Below are 17,371 nucleotides of genomic sequence, written 5' to 3'. Positions count from 1 at the left end.
CACGGAAACCCTCTGAGATGGCAATGCCAACACCATATTGAGTGTGTGGGTGTCCAGTTAGGGTACCAACATTTAGCGTGCAGACACGTATTTGTTTTGTTCGTTGTGTGCGGACTAACTTGCTTACGTCCTGACGCCGTCCATGCGTCAAGAACCCTTGCCCATTTCTCGACAGGACCGGGGCCCGTCCTGCCGCGTCGACTGAGGTGGTTTCTTGCAGAGCGCAGATGTCAATGCACCTTTTCCGAAGGGCTCTTGCGAGTTCCTCGGTCTTTCCAGTTAGGGTACCAACATTTAGCGTGCAGACACGTATTTGTTTTGTTCGTTGTGTGCGGACTAACTTGCTTACGTCCTGACGCCGTCCATGCGTCAAGAACCCTTGCCCATTTCTCGACAGGACCGGGGCCCGTCCTGCCGCGTCGACTGAGGTGGACGCCCTAGCATTTCTCCGAGGCCTCTGACTTAATCCGATCATCATGTTTGTAGCGACATTCTATGCATTTTCTTGGTCGACCTGTCGCGGGGCCTGTCACCAAGAGAGATCAGGTAGGATTTTGCATAGTAGAATAAATCCAACTATACTCTATTTATCTCTTTCCCTGATCTCAGCATTTTATTTTTGTTTTACTGAGGATAGTACAGAGTACGTTGCCTCAAACCCTCCTCCTTTACCTGGGCTTGGGACCAGCATACTATGTTAATAGCATGGCGGAGTTATGAAAGAGCTTGCATGTGGTCGCAAACTTTTCGATGGTCCTGTGAAGGACGTCAGCGATCGACTTCTCATCTACGATGACGAGCAACTGACGAGGTCGAAAGAACATTCCACTATGGTTCTTAACCTCCTTCCTCCTTTTGCGGATGCAATGGCTAGTCGCTCTAACATGCGAATAGGGACTGTTCCTCCAAACAAAAAATAAATGATTTCGGCCACCAATCCATTCAAAGGGTATAAAGTCGCTGGGCTTGACGATCTCATCGCATAGTTATTTATCGTTGCGCTTGCAGTTACTTCTGCTTCGACGCGTACGGAAATCTTAGGAATCCGAAACTTTTCCCAGAGTCCCAGAGAGTGGAAGAAGGGAATGATCGTTAAGAGTCCAAGGAGGGCACACCTTTTAAGTGCGACAATTGGAGAGGTATCTGCGTGGTCCTTGCCGTCGCGAAGATAATAGCTAAAATAATCTCGGAACCATCAAAAAACAACTCGGAGGCTTCAACGGCAGAGGGCGCTCTGTAGTCTCCTGTCTTGACTACATCAATATCACACGGATCGTTTCGGAACAGTCCGCGGAGTTTAGATCTTCGTTGAACCTCCTATTCATCGATTTCGATAAAGCTTTCGATAGTGTGAACAGAGAGTGTATCCAGTGGTTTACGCCGGAGGGGTATTCTTGGGAAACTAATAGCTATTATCAGGTCGACATATGAGGGCGTACAATGTCACGTGACACACCAAGGTAAAATCTCGTAAGATTTTGTGGTCCAAAGCGGAGTTCGCCAGGGTTGCATTCTGTTACCGGTATTATTTCTTCCTGTTATCGATGACATTCTACACGCTGTCTTATCCGGAGGACTTTGAGGAATTCAGTGGACCATGACATTTTTCCTTGAACACCTCGACTACGCTCATGACATCCGTTTGCTCTATCACCGGGTCATAGGCCCTGGCCAAAAATTTACTATTCCTTCACCCTATATAATGGACGAAGGCGTTGATAAATTTGTATATCTAGGAAGCGTGGTTTTTGTCGAAGGTGGCATCGAACTATATATCGCCCGACGCATTAACAGCGCTAGAGCCGCTTTCGCTGCCCTGCCTATAGCCTGCATATGTTCTTATCTCAACACTGAGATCAGGTGGAAACTGTTATGTGCCAGTGCTCTTTCTGTGTTGTTATATGGAATCGTCAACACCTGTCTACATCGTATCATCAACAACAAAGCAAGCAACAAAGAACTTGGTCGGCGCAAAGGCCTGACACTAGTATGCACTGTGGTCGAAAGGCGGAAGTGGGAGTGGATGAGTCACATATGAAGGAGGCGCGGCAATTGAACTGATGGCTACGTGATACAGTGGAATTCACTCTTCCTAGATCCTAGGATCCTTGGCACAGAACAGTAGGGGTAGAGTGCGGGTGTCTCCACAATTCGTGAAAGCAGGCGCATAGATGTGGTTGACGCGCTATACTCTCAATAGAGGGGTAAATGGTAGATAACAAAGCAAAAGGCAAAAACGACCATCGATTGTACGCAGATTTGTTTTAAGGGTCTATATCACGTGCAATGTGGACTCAGTAGAAATAGTGTGTAGAAATCAGCGCTAAAGATTCTGGTGTTCATCGAACTATTGTTTTTTACAGTACCTATATAAGATACCTGATTTGTTCCAAGTTCCAAATTTTCATTTAGGTTTCAATGCCTTCGTGGTCTATTTGAATTTGTTCAACGGCTCAATAATCTGCTGTTAATGTTAATAGGGAGTACTTCATTCTCCGACTAAAAACCTCGGTTTTAATAATAATAATAATCGTTGTCGCTACAATCCATGTTGGATCAGGGACTTGAAGTGTGTTAGAGCACTTCATTCAAGACCGTAACGGTACACTAGGAGGCAATGTGGTCAGGATTGCGCTCACCCGAGATTATTACCCTGATTTGACTCAGGTACTCATTCACAGCTGAGTCGACTGGTATCCGACATCAAATCACGATACAAATCCCACTGCCGCTAGCGAGATTTGAACCGCGACCTTCCGTACGACAGCCTTGTGCTCTAACCACTCAGCTATCCGAAACTTCTCAAAACACCTTCAACTTACAGTTTGTGTCCAAAACTTGATGCCTTGATTGGGTCTGCAGTACAGAGTACAAAGCGGACCAACCCAACTCGGGTAATGTCAACAATGTTAAATAGCGGAATTCCAAGGAAACAACATGTGATTATTTTGACTCACTAGTGTCATTTTCTCTTATAAAGGACTGCAAGCGAGCGTTTCGATCTGAAAAATATACCAACATGGAATCCCACAGTGTTGTGAGTTTGATGTGCCAAGAGTTCTATTACCTAATTTGATATTTGATGTAATCCCCAATATTTGCAAAAGTAACTCAGAAGATGGAAATAATTTTCTAGTGTGCCTGACTTATCTATCTTGCGATATTTTAAATATTTCTTAAGCTTGAGCGTTGCGAGGAGCACTACCCATCGAGATCAGCGAGTGTTGGCCTCAGCTCCACGAACCGTATCCTCTTTTTTAATGGCAACACCTACTGTGGATTTTCTTACTCTGACACCGAACTGGCTTGAAGATAACCCGCCGGCACCATATATTGCTTAGACGGCTGTACTCTTGATGACACCTGGGAAGGTGTGTAAAACATACAGAGTGGTTGATATGCAGACGACAATTCAGGGTTTTGCTTTACCTTTATTGTCTTCCAGCGTCAAAGAAAAAAACCCTTCAATTCAGCATTGGATACGCCGGTCAATGGTGGAATGCCGGTTTATATATATTACTTCTGCTGGGACACCGTCGGGACCTGGCGCCTCCTCATTTTTCATAGGAAAGGACGTTTCTTGCAGCTCTGGTGAAACGGTATTCCTTGATAGCTTCCACGCTGTTGACATTAAATTGAATAAGATAGTTAGGGAATAATGGCCGTACGATGCAGTCTTTCTGTTCCATATAAAGTGAAGAGGATTCTGACTACACCCCATCGATCTCATCAAGAACTGCTGCCAGCATCGAAGTCTGCCCTTGTTTATTACGCTTATCTTTTAGCTAATTTTTTATGGTATATGCCACCTCCCGGTCGTTTGAACGTTATGCCAAACGGCGGAGCTTATGACACTCCAATTTTCAGCAATATCCGCTATCTACCTAATACATAGAAGGTTCTTCACGGCCTAGTTGGATCTGATGATTAAGACTACGAGCCCCGTCTTTGCCGCCATCTTCAAAATCCATTTTCCTCTAGACTATCAACGACAGTCGTGATTCCGATGAAAAAGTTACTTACTTTTCTTTTAGAGTGCTCCTTTTGTAGCTTGAGTGCTACAACGTTAGCATGGATCCAATGTTTAGAATTACGAACTCGACAATTTGCGAATGATTCCACTTCGGTGTATGTTGGTTTGTAATTTGTATTTTAGATGCGCCCTAGTCCAACAGCCCTGAAGACTGGATATCCCTCCGAGCCTGCAGTCTGTGCAGCGCCTTCACCAGACCCGTCACAATCTTTGCATGCGATTGGCCTTTTTTCTTCGGTTCGGTTTCACTACCTGCCCACCTCTAGGACATGTTGCTCGCCGTTCAGACCCTCGGCATTTTGTTGATGTGTGCCCATAATCCAAAGATTTGTAAAGATTTGTGGGAGCTGCCCATACCCGAATGTTGTACACTTTGTGGGAGTGTCCTCTTTCCTTTCTTCGCCTTTAGTCAGACCATGTCCTTTCGGTACGGTGTAAACACAAAACCTTATTAAAATCGGTTTACTGTCTGTCCGTCTGTCTGCCTGTCTCTCGGAGACGGTTATAGCGATTGACACCAAATAGTAGAAAGGTGGGAACTGTGAATGCTTACACATACAGTGAGTTACATCCCTTTACGTTGAATTTAAGGGGGGAATCCTCATACATGCAAAAGGGGGGTGTACATTTTTTTTTCATCAAATATAGTCATGTGGAGTATCAAATTAAAGGTATCGGTTAGTACTTTTCGAAGCTGGGCTTAGTTTCGACATTTGTTGGAAAGGTGGGGAGTGCGGGGGGTTAAAAGTGATAATTTTTTTTTAAGGGGCCATTCTCAGAAACTACCAAATCGAAAAAATCTGAAAATAATAGGCTATAATGTAGAGCATGATTTTACCAAGTTTGATAAAAATCGCGCTATTACTAACAAAATATGTCAAATATCAATATATGTCAAAATTGTTGCTTCTATGAAAATTGAATGTCAATATCTCCCGAAAGTGGATACTCTCACATAATATATGGATATATTACGTGTCACGTACTAAGAAATACACAAAACATTTCGTACCTGAAGCGTCCATCTTCCGGTTTCCCGACTTGTTTGACTCTGACTGGATGAAGTCTCCTCTAGGGGCGATTTCCTCCTTTCGCTCGTCGAGCCAAAATAAAGGGCGATATTTATAATGTAGGCAACGAATCAGCTTAATCCATACTTATCATCAACATAATTGGAAACTTGCGCTTACCTATTTTAGCCTGGTCCCTTGTACCGAACAGGCCAACGCCTGTTGCCACTGCAGTTGCAAGAAGCGTATTCGTAGTATGAAGTGGACAAATATAACCCGTCTACGCCCACTACCACGGGTAGATGTTGTGTAACACAAAAGTGGCGAACTTTTAATTTATATAAAGGAAGGGAGGGGACAGGAAAGATTACTTTGAAACGCGGGAAAGGAAATATGACTAAAACACACTTGCTTCCTAAGGTAATAAAACGTACATCCGTTAATCTCTGAAGATACTGGTCTAAATACGAGTGAACATAATGTCTAGCCTAAATTGGAGTTTTGAGAGCCTCTAGTCATCACTTCCGGACGATTCAAAAGCAAAACTTGGAGCCTGAATACGCTAGGTCTGAGAGTTTCGCATTCGTGAAACTGAACGCTTCGCGGTCCTATATTAGGTGCCGTTTATAAAGATCAAGGGAGTTTAGGGATGTTCAAATGATCGTACCCCGTTGAGTACGGCCAACGACGAGAATATTAATTCGTTTTGAAAGAGAGGCAGCTATAATCATTTACAGCCGCCGCAATATCCATGAGTTTAAAGCAGCTTTCCAATTCCGTTTGGACTTCCGGCAGTCAAAACGCAATTTTAGCTCAAGGCATCACTAATTTTACAAAAAAAAACAATTAAGGATCTTGAAGGATTAAAGACGACCAGATATTTTCCTACAACTTTTTCTTAGAACACAGAGATTTCAGGTACCGCTGCCGCTGTAGAATTCTGGAATTATCATAATCTTAGTATTGCTTCAGAACATACAAGAATTCCATCAGCATGGATCCTTGTTATCACCTGAGTTATGGATAAATAATTGAGCTAGCTCTGTAGGGGGCATATTTTAATTGGAATATATGTACGTGCTTAGCAGATCATTCCTTTTCGTAATAATCGTTCAAACTTGTTTGCACTTAGTATTACATCATTAGTCACATGTCAGGACGTTCATTCCTTCCATTTATCACATAGAGGAGAATTCGACACCCAGAGTTGGTGAGGATGCTTGCAATCTAGTGAATCTGTGTTACAAATAAAACTCAAAGTCAGAATCAATGAAATGTTTGATAAGAGTTTCGATAATAGTTTATGTTTCACTTCAAACAACACCTCTTTGCTTGGTTACTTGGGCCTTTGTGTAAGCTTTCAATGTTATCACCCAATGTTTACATATTTTCACCTTAAACCCGATTCAGTCTATAAAATTGCCGCCGTCTGATAGATACTCGTGGCTTGCCTTGAACTTACCTTTCTCGTCGGCAGTGGCTATCATAGTGCTGCAGGTGAATTCTCCGGCTCGACAATGAGCTCTCAACTCCTCAATGTTTTATCGGATTGTTGTGCGAGCGGGACGGTTCAGCAAACAGGTAGCATTGGGATATGTCGCTCAGGTGTTGCTTACCTCCTCACTGCGAACCATGTGTTTGTGCACCTCCGCCAGGTAACTTCTCCAACACATGGACAGGTGCTCGCTGGTGCGCATGGTCTCGGTTGTGCAGATTCTCCGCCAATGTTCCGAACAACTCCAACGCTGATTACTCCATGCGCGGTTCCAGTCTTATGTGTATGAACATATTATGTGAATACGCTTCTGGGTTACATCCATGTGATCACTAGTTGCGTTCGAAGCTGCTTTGGCCACTTGCTACCTGGTTGCCTGCCAACCTGTTACACTCATGGTGTGAGGTTCTTGCCCTAGCTAAGCAAGTGGGATTTCGAAGCAGCGTTGTGCCATCCGACCGCGGGGTTGGTTTCACGTCGCATGACATACGGCAATTGCCTGCGATAGTGTGTGTTTTCGAATCACACCTCTCTGTTTTGTGTTTCGTCTATGTGCACGTTTATTATTTCAGAGAAAAAAGAACCAGAGGCTTTTGTTAGAGGCACGCATACGAATGTATGGCGGGAGCAATCTGTTGCTTTTGGCCATAATGTGTCCCACAATGACGCCACAATGTTGTTTGAGGAAGGCAGGCATTCATGCTGTTGCTTCGACACCGTGGACGTCACACATGGTGTGCATCTTTGCCGGTTATCGAATGTAGATAGGCTACAACTGGTATATGTTTGGTGCACCGGCCGTGCAAAGATACACAGGCTTCGAATGAGGCTCAATTGGTGAACGAGCTGCGGATCAGAGAGAGGCCGGACGAGTCCGATTGAGAACTCCGATTGAATATGGAAATTCTAATCAAGTTTGTTTTATTTTGCCGGCATTACTTGTGTGTAGTGTCCGTGGTTGAACTCGGGAACATTAGAAAAAGATTTTTGTTACATCAAGACTATTGACTTCGGTCTTTAGTGACTGGGAGGCACTTGGCCGTGAATGCTAGGAATAAAGTGTCCTGTGTTGCGTATAGTTTTGCGACAGTTCTGAACAGCATATACTGCGGTCATGATGTGCACTGCACGACTACTTCACATCGAGGGTGGCCAGCCACCGTCGTAGTAATGACGAACGATAAATGGGACGACATTGCGCACTGGATTCAGTCGAATATAGGGTAACGCGAAGGCTGATGGTTATTCATTCGGAACAATACCACTACAAGCATCATAGGCTCCCATTCTGTGCGTCTTTAGTGCGATTCGGCGCAGAGGGAATGTTCCTTCGTATCTTCTCCTCGATGTGAAATGTGGAGTACGTTCTGATGATACTCGCTTGCGACTTTTTCAAAGAAGAGGTAGTAGTAATACAGATAGCAAAAACGAGAAACGAGGAGAAGAGTCTGGAGAAGAAGACCGGAAAGACAGGAGGAATTCAGTTGACTACAATTCTGACTCTGACCGTGAGACTCGACTCGGGCCTGGCATGCTACCTTTGCGCGGTTACAATGCGGGGAATCGGGCGAAAGAATTTCTACGTGTGCAGGCCTACTTATACCGATAGATAGTTAGATATAGCTGGCTAGGTTGTTGCTCCAGCTCCATATCATCTCTCTGTTACACTCTTCACCTTTCTTTCGCACACCTTTGGCCACGACGCGCTCCCCTTTTTTCGATCCCAACGTTTCGCGCGCGCTGTCCAAGCTTCTGCCTGGCTTTTGTTGTTCACTGACTCGCTATAGTGGAACTTTATGTATAGAAAGATACATATTTTGTGCCTGGCATCCAGCTAGTCATCCGCCAGGTTCAAGAATCTTATAGAAGTTCGTTCCTACGTTTGTTGGCTCGTTCATACATTCGTTCTACGGGTCTTCAGTGTTCTGTTCCTGTGTTGACTGTGTATATATGGCTATGGTTTTTCTCCTCTTGCAAGTGTGGCCTGCTGCCTATATTCTCCAAAAACACCCAAGCAGTCTTAGTATATTACCTTCGAATACCAGTCGATTTCACTTCAGTCTTCGTACAGTCTTTGCTTTAACCCGTTCCAATTCTATCCGCCGCTCTTGTAACACACATTTATTGAAATAATAATAACATTTATATAAAAAGCATAAATAAATAAAATCTCGGGAAGTATACATACGAAATCCTAACAAACATCATCGTAATTCGAAAAGCAGCATATCGCGTCATCTCTGCTTTTAGTTTCGACTAACCTCTGAGTCAGGCACTTGCTCTATCTGATTCGAATATATGAAACTTTGCTTCAACATTTCTATCTGTTGTCTGGTCTTGGGACACGCAAACAAGTTTTCGGCAAAGAAGTTTCTCGCTGGCATTCTGTGTACAAGGTCTCAGCTTAAGAAACCCCGAGCGACCGTATGAATCAACACCGACCGCAGAAGTAACGAAGCGACAAATAACAAAGTTTTAGCGGCAACAAGAAGCAACTCGTATCGTGTCCACTAAGCTCCCAGTTCTAATAATACCTTTAACCAGAATACGGCTAACAATAACGGGAACTTCAGCAACAGCACTCGTCCTCCCTCCTCTCGATTGCGTTAGAAATATTAAACGTCAATAAATAAGGACTTTGGTGGCTTAAACCAAAGTTGGGTAAACAGCAACTACCTTGAAAGCGCTTCTAGTTTTCGTCTAATTGAAAAATAACAAACAAACAAAAAAGTTTCTCGGTGTGTGGTGACTTTTTTTTAGATAAATATATATATTTGTGTATTGTTATCGTGCTACACGTAGTGGTGACGTATAGTGAATTCTCTTCCAACTATCTCGCTTGGAACTACTCTCCCTCTCATCTTGAAACGGCGGCCATAAACTTTGCGGAAAATATAAGTACCGGCACATCCACCTTCCTCAGCTCCACCCGTTCCTTAGTAACTTGGACACAATAACAACACTTCAGATTTGAAAAGAAAGACGAGCCAGAATCCTCTTCATCCTTCTTGACCAAGTCAAGATTCCTTACAACCGAAAATTCCCATTGAAAACAGAAAAAATAAAAAAAAAGTTCTAATTGTTCCGGAGGAAAGATAAAAAGGCGACCAACTCGGTGTTCAATCTTTATCAGTATTACTTGGGTATTCTAAGCATTGAGAGAATATTTAAAAGTTAAACTTAGGCTAGAGCAAGAGGTAACAGGTAACTTGACCTAGAGAAACTAGCGAAAGATCTAAAAGTTAAATAAATTTATATTTATAAGATATTGTTATATCGTTTTTGTTTTTAAATGAAAACAGGCCAGAGAAAGTAACGTAAGTTACAGAAAAAGCACTCTAAATAGGTTAGAAAAGGGAGTTTGAATTGTATTGGAATTTTTCTATTAATGAACCTAAAACGAGGAAGCAAAAAGATACAATTAGAAAATCAACAAAAGGCACTTGAAATTAGAGGCAGTGAAGGTTGTTTCCCAAACTGATAGAATTTAAAAGAACAACAAAAGAAATCGAGTCTTTTGTTAAGATTGTTATCGTTTAGTCCATTTGCAAAATAATAAATTAACCTCAAATTATTATGTCGTTTTGAATCTTTAATTTAATGCGAATAGTGAATTTTGTCAGATACTGCGGGAGACAAACAGACCTAAAACAAATTGCAATCAAAAAGACTTGAAATCGTCAATCACATTCTGCACAATTTTACAGGCACAAAAAAGACATTTATTTAAAATAAAAAAAAGAGATATTTAAAAATCGTAACATTTTATTGAAACTTAACGTAAGGAGCAAAAACGGATATTAGTTTTATTAATATTTACAACTTCTCTAAATTAGCGAAATTCGACAATCAGGACAGTCGTTGTTTTTTGTACCAAAGAAATTAACTTCAAATATCCAGTTTTGTGCAATATTTTTTCGCCCTCGTATACAAGCTAGGCTAGAAGGGAAATTAGCTAACAGTGCAAATTCGTGACCACAAGATAAATATCTTTGCAAACAGGAAACAAGCGAAGCGCGAACTCCATCTAGAAGTTTTTAATATAAATAAAAGTATTCTATATATATGAACAAATATATATGTATATATATTTTTGGGTAGAAATAAAGTTGTAAGTTCGTGAGAAAATAAATATATAAAAAATAGGCAATTACCGTCTACATATCAATCAAATTTGGAGAAAAAATAATTTTATGAATATATTTTTCATGTCTTTTTCGAAGTAACTGTGTAAAAATCGTAGGTAAATGTGTGATTTCGTAACAACTTCAGCATAAAAGCAAACTAGACTAGAGCAAGAGAACAATCAAAGTCGTGAAAACAGAGTCAATAATAAAAATATTGAAAATAATAATAATCAATGAGAATTTAAGCAAGTCCTCAAATTATTTAAACTTTGTTTTGTTTCAACGACTATTCGGGAAGCAAACAATATAGAACAATCATTTAGGGATATTGAGTGAATCAAAGAAATAAGGAAATATACATAAAACAATATATTTATATATCTAAAATTAGGGAATTCTGAGAAAGAGAAACATCAGACAATTATTTCCATTATCTCGGTTTTTTTTTCTTACCTTAAGGTAGCGAAAAGGAATTAAATAATCAAAAAAGATTTAAGATTACGTGAATGAAAATTTAAAATCTAAAACGAGAATAAGCGTTTTGACAATCAAAAGTATTAGAACTGTAGAAGAAACTGAAACAATCAAATCAATCTTTACATATACTTTATCTATCTGAAAATTTTACAAGTTTTTCTATTCTACCTTATTCGCTCTCGGAAAAAATTCAATTTTTTTCGTCTGCCCTAATCTTCCTGTAAAAATATCATCGCCGACGCATGTAGTAGTGCAGGGGATACTTTCGAATTTCAATCTTTGACAATCTTCTTAGACAAATCAGTATATAATTAGGTACTCTGTACAATACAATATATTATATATAAATATATATACACATAAAGACGTAGATACTTTTTTCTCTACACATTCTATATATACATTTTATCTATTTCTCTATACTTCAAAAGTATTTACTGAAATATCAAATACCATTTAACTTCGACAAGCAGTGAATTGCGCTATAGATATACATTCTCTGTCGTATGTGATTCTATCGGAAACAATCATCTACACTGGATAACTGAGTAGCTTATTAGATCGTATCTTAGCGTATTACTCGGTATAGAAATCTATAAACTCATCATAAAACTTATTCTTAGTACGCGTAGAAAATTATCGAGAAGCTGTACATATAATTAAAGAAAATATAGATACTTCTAGGTAAAGTAAAGCCACATATGTGGAAGACAACAATTTTCTAACTGTTTTAGAGTGAAATATAGAGTGCAATTTTGAATATTTATAACTCAAACAGAAAGAAAAAATATTTGTTTATTTTTTAAAAAGTTGGTCGTCTACTGTTTTTCTCTCAATTATAACTGAAGACAACAAAAATCATACATAATTCTATCCACAACGTATTTCCAACCGGGCCTCGCAATTTGCCCCCCCTTTTTGGCTCCTCCTTCACATCAATTAACACTTCAATCTTCAACAACAACATCAACATCATCTTCCTCATCGCTGCCACCAACTAATACAAACCTTCATCAACACTTGAATCCCAACAATCCTTCGCTCCTATCACATTCTCTGATTCCCGCATCAAATTTCCTCCTTCCAACGACAAACGCGGCCAGTGCTTTAAGCGGACAAGATCAGTATCACCCCCACACGGCAGCCGCAACCGCTAACATTCAGTTGCAACACCATCAACCCCACCATAATCCCGCGTTACCTGCTTTGTGCTATTGTGGACATTGTTGCCCGCCGCCATCACTCGTGGGTGCCGTTACGCCAACGCTGATACTAAGTCGTTACACGGAAATTAATTTGTGTGATACAATCTCGTTGAGGAACTATCAGCAACACCAAGCTCAACAGCAGCAGCAACAACAGCAACATCAATTCCATAATCAACACCATCAGCAGCTGATCAACTCAAGCGGCGTAAACTACGCGACAACACACTCGCTAAACTACAAAGAAATTATGGTAAGAGTTGTTTGAGTTCCTCCATTTATTACACTAAGAAAGACCAGTGCAAACTCAGAAAGTCCTGCTGGCGAAGTAACCCAAGGTTAAACTGTTTGCTCTGCTGAATTCGTCGGAATAAGATAAACCTGAAAAGGGCTTCCAAACGCCGTATCTCAGGAAGCTAAGAAAACTAAAATCAATGCGTCAATATCATCAATCCTTGCATCTCCATCACCACCATCTTCACAATCCATACACTCAGCAATCACATCAAAACCTTCAGCAATATCAACATTCGTTTGATCCGAATCGGAGACATCATCAGTTGCAATCGGTTCACCAACAAGAAGGATTTCGACAACAGTTTCACCAACAAATGAATATATCGCCGAGTTACGATATGAACATGAATGCTACACTGTTAAAATATTCTAATAACAATTTCATAGCTATAGTGCCTGCAGCTGCTCTTACTACATTTTCCGCTACAACATTTTCTTCTGCATCTACTACTCCTGCATCTGAAACTTCTGATTGTTCAATGACATCCTGTTCTCACCAACTATCCTCTTCTAACAAGGTATATTTCCGTTTTTCTTCCATTTTTGTTGTCTTGATTTGCTCTGATTGGCGTACTTTTAGGTGTTTTCGGTGGTTTTCGTTATTAATTTTACTATTTTCCTTAAGTTCATTTTCCTCGATGTTGTATGTGGTGTAGAGGTAGTTTAGCTTATTTTTAAGTAAACAACTGATGATGTGTTGGCTATCAACTATAATAAATCAGTATGATGGAAAATCTCGGGTGGTATCGAAGGGCTGCGATTTGTAACTTCTTAGACCGTGATCATCTTGTCATTCAAATTTCAGATCCTTTTGAATAAAAGGTATCCTATCTACCGGTTGCGTCCAGTGTCCAATTCATAAGGTACATTATACCTATGAATTATATAAGTTTTCCCCAGCTGTCAGGTCACACTTATTGCGCAAAATTGAATTGGAAATTCCTAGGTTCAGGTTAAAAAGAAGCCAGATGTGAAAGTCTAATTTTCGACACATCAGAACTAAAGATTTCTTATACTATCACGACAGTTTCTTCTGCCCTCCAGTTAGCAACGTCAGCCTATATAATTTGATACAAAATCTCTCTTGAGAACTTTACTCTTCTTTCCTTGAAAAGTAAACAGAAAGTGAAGATTTCTAAGGAGGACAACTGAAGGTCTCGAGGAATTATCTAATATTGGCTACAAAATGAAAGGCTTGTGTAATGGACATAGGAGTAGTGAACGTCTATTTGCGACATTTGGGAAAATAAGAATGTTCTTTCAAATAATCCAAATAAAAATTATTTTTTTGATGCGAAAAGAAGCAGCTATTTTTGAAGGGTTCTAAACTTGATCATCCACTGGCAATCTGAAATCGCAGTAGATGATTTGCTTGTCATTTTCTTTGGTTTTTAAATAGTTGAGTATCTTAACAAACAGTATCTATGTTTACCATCAGTTTCTTCCTTTTTGGGAGGTGCTTTTCTAGATCAAATACTGATTAAGTCAGGCGACTCTTTCTACGATCTAATTGATGATTTTTCCCCGTTTTGCGCTCACTTTTCCTTATCAAATGCTCCTGTTTTATCAAATTCCAAAATTGGAGTTATTCCTGAAGATGGAATATCCTGGAGACAATTTTCAATGATTTCATATGTGATAGCGCCACTTTTTTCAGACTAAGTTTTAAATATTGTAGTGAACAATCCAGTGATTTGTTTTCCTCCTACTTGTTACTTTAATATATTGTCTTCTCATTAGTAAAGAATCTTATAAGTATAATTTTACGTGGATAACAAAACTTCTTTATCTGAACTCGTTATCGTTTCGTATAGACCTGGGACGTTCAAAGTTCTTTTACACGAGAGAACCAACGTAGCAATCGAGAATATCAGGATGCCTCCGTGTCTTGGATTTCCTCTACTCTGCTATCCCGTCAAATATAACTGCCGTTGCATCCCCATAGAGTTAGTGATGCTCAAATGCTCTTTGCTTCCTCTTTTGGGATTTTTCATAATAATATTCTCTATCTTTCCATCCTCCAGTCGTGCACACTGTTATTCCGATCAGCAACCTCTCGATATTTGAGTTGCTGCTTTCATGCCATTTGTCCTTTTTCTCCGATGTTGCTTTCTTGGATTATTAACGTTCGCTATCTTCTGATCATTTCTTTCATCTTGCACATTTGCCCCAATGTTGGCTTATTCGCAATAAATGAACGTCAATGGTTGTCACCCACAAACTAATTTTTCTTGAGTTCTGTCATTTGTATTGTATTGTCCACTTGCTTAAAAGCCATTCATTTTCCTTTTCGTTTGTCCTTGCTGGGGGCCTGTATCTTTTATAGGTTATTCCCTATTTTATTTGTAATATTTATCTACAAAAATGGTGGCTCGTATTAAACTTACAATTCTTTGAATCTTCCTTTCCAAATCGGCATGTTCATACTTTACCCTTTTCACACAGTCTCTCTGTCCTCTTAAAATTACACTTCCGTTAGCCTGTGTATATTCTGAGAAGTCAACACATACTCCCTCAAATAGAATTTCGCTAGTTTGTCGACGGTTTAGCTTCGCATTTGTCTAAGGATTCTCTTTCAACTCCTCCAATTTGTGGTTTCGGTAATGTAGATATTTTCCGGCAATCTCGACAGACTACGGCAAATACTTCTAACGATAATCCACTTGCAAACGCCATCGTCGTTGGATATAGTCTGGTAAGCGGTTTGCCAATGCCATATGAGCCAAACTTTTTTATTTCTGTTTCAAGGTCCTGCAGTGCTTCTCCCACTATTTCTACTCCTTGCTTCCTTTTGGAGGACTTGTTTTGTATGTTCGTCTCCATATTTGGATTGGACTGTTGCTATGACGGTTGTTTACTTCCTCTTCTAAAACCACCCGCAATGCTTCTGCTGCTGTATCTTCTAGGGCTTCACTAATCGCCGTCACTTTTATGATGAGACGACAGTAAAAGTTCAGAAATAGTAAACAACTTTGTTTTGTCATAAATAGGGGTTTTGAATTTCGGCACTCGATTCTCCTTGTGATTTCGCTCAGTTCTTCAAATGATAACTTAAATCTTTCCTGAAAGTTTTTCTCTTGTCCATCGCTCCTGCTACTTCCTCACGACCCTAAATAGCCCATGCACGACCACACTGTAAATTACGTTCCCCAATGATAACATCAGCTCTGCTCTACCCCAACGGAACTTTACCACTCCCCCTTTATGAGAAACTCGCAGACTTCGTAATCAATTCTCAACACTCGTAGAATCCCTTTCTATAATTCTTATGAAAAAGTTTATTCACATTCAATTTATATTCGAGGCGTATTTAGATCCGATACATATTCTAATTTTAAAATTGGAATCATTCTGAGAGGGGACCCCAATTTCTAAGCTCGTACTGCAATAAAGGTATCCGCCCACACTGTAGTACCATTCCGATCCACAGGGTTTCCTCGCGTATTTAGTCGGAGTCTGTTGAGCCTTGTACTTCAAAATTATTAAGTACTTTACGTCCAAGCCAAAAATGAACCGGACGTAAATATTCTGGCCAGAATTAGGCCCACTTTTGAAATTAAAAATTTTTGTAATACAAAATTTGTAGAAATAAAAAAAAGAAAAGCAGTAAGTGGAGACCTTAGAAGTCAAAGATCCTTCGGTTGTTGGACTGTTCCATGTGCACGCAGCTAAAAATTCTTCTTTGGACTATATTTCAATACTCCTTTATAGGTAGCTTCTCCATGTGTATGTAGCAGTAAATTCACAAGCAAAACACAACTTGGACTTACTGTTACTGTTTGTTGATAATAGTAGGATTTTCACCAAACTTTTGACTATCATCCTACATGTGTTGCTCTGTATTTCTACATATCATATCACGGCACGATATCCGAATTAGCTGAGCGACAAACTCTCGACATCGTGGCCCCGGGTGCGAAGCTCGGTTCATCTTTATGCTGCCTGGCTGCTGTTGGCTTATCACTTCAGTAGCCCCATTGAAGTCGCATGCTGGAATAGACTTCCGCGGGTCAATTACAGCATTTTGGATGTTTTTTAATTGCCCGTTGAGGGTCCGTAATTACCGAATATTCAAAGCAGAATGCATTTGGCTTCTCATTCTGAGAAGTCAAAACACTCTCGAATCTGATATTTTTCAGCCCGTTAGCATTTTTAGGGCCATTTTTGCACATATTTACGTTATACTAAATTTATTAGTGAACATATGATCAACGATGTACCAGATTCAACTCTTCCTCGATGGGCTCACAATCTTAACACACAAGAAACATAATTTTGTCAACGTTTCCATTTGCCCTTGAGATTACCAGAAGATTTACAAAAGTCCTGGCTATAATGTAGTACCTACCATTGCCCGAAATTAATTCCACTTATTTTTGAACGCATTCAAAAACAAAGATGGCGAGTTAAAATTCAATATCGAAGAAATGCCGCAGGTTCAACTAGAGCCCCTCCAAATCGAGTGTCTCATTTATTGTCAAATTGAAGTTTAGCAAAAGTAGGCTGTAATCACAAATATTGTTGTGTTTACAGATTGGGGAGTTAGTCCCAAATTCGCATCCATTTGATGTCGGACCGCGTCAAATGGAGAGAAACTTACTGAAAAATTGTGTTGGTCCACCGATCTTTTCGAGATTGGTATCCTAGTGTCGAAAATTTAGACGCTACGGAGACGGCTTACAATTTCGGACCAGGGCATACGGAACCGTAAGCCGTCTTCGCCGCCT

General features: G+C 40.2%; 1 protein-coding gene across 8 annotated transcripts in view; it reads left to right on the top strand.

Moving 5' to 3' along the window:
- The window catches only part of LOC119651223 (polypyrimidine tract-binding protein 1), a 602,545-nt gene that overhangs the window by 376,043 nt on the left and 209,131 nt on the right, over positions 1-17,371 (top strand). Inside the window, exon 1 of one of the 8 annotated variants that reach the window (XM_038054684.1) lies at positions 8,336-12,600. The exons of the other annotated variants lie outside the window; for them this stretch is intronic. Within the exon in view, the coding sequence (XP_037910612.1) occupies positions 12,598-12,600 (3 nt within the window). The 5' untranslated portion in view covers positions 8,336-12,597. Of the gene's footprint in view, positions 1-8,335; positions 12,601-17,371 lie in introns of those variants that run through there. 8 annotated transcript variants of the gene reach the window in all.

Source organism: Hermetia illucens, chromosome 3, assembly GCF_905115235.1.
Source record: "Hermetia illucens chromosome 3, iHerIll2.2.curated.20191125, whole genome shotgun sequence".
Classification (NCBI taxonomy): Eukaryota; Metazoa; Arthropoda; class Insecta; order Diptera; family Stratiomyidae; genus Hermetia; species Hermetia illucens.
This window is presented reverse-complemented; position numbering and strand designations above follow the sequence as displayed.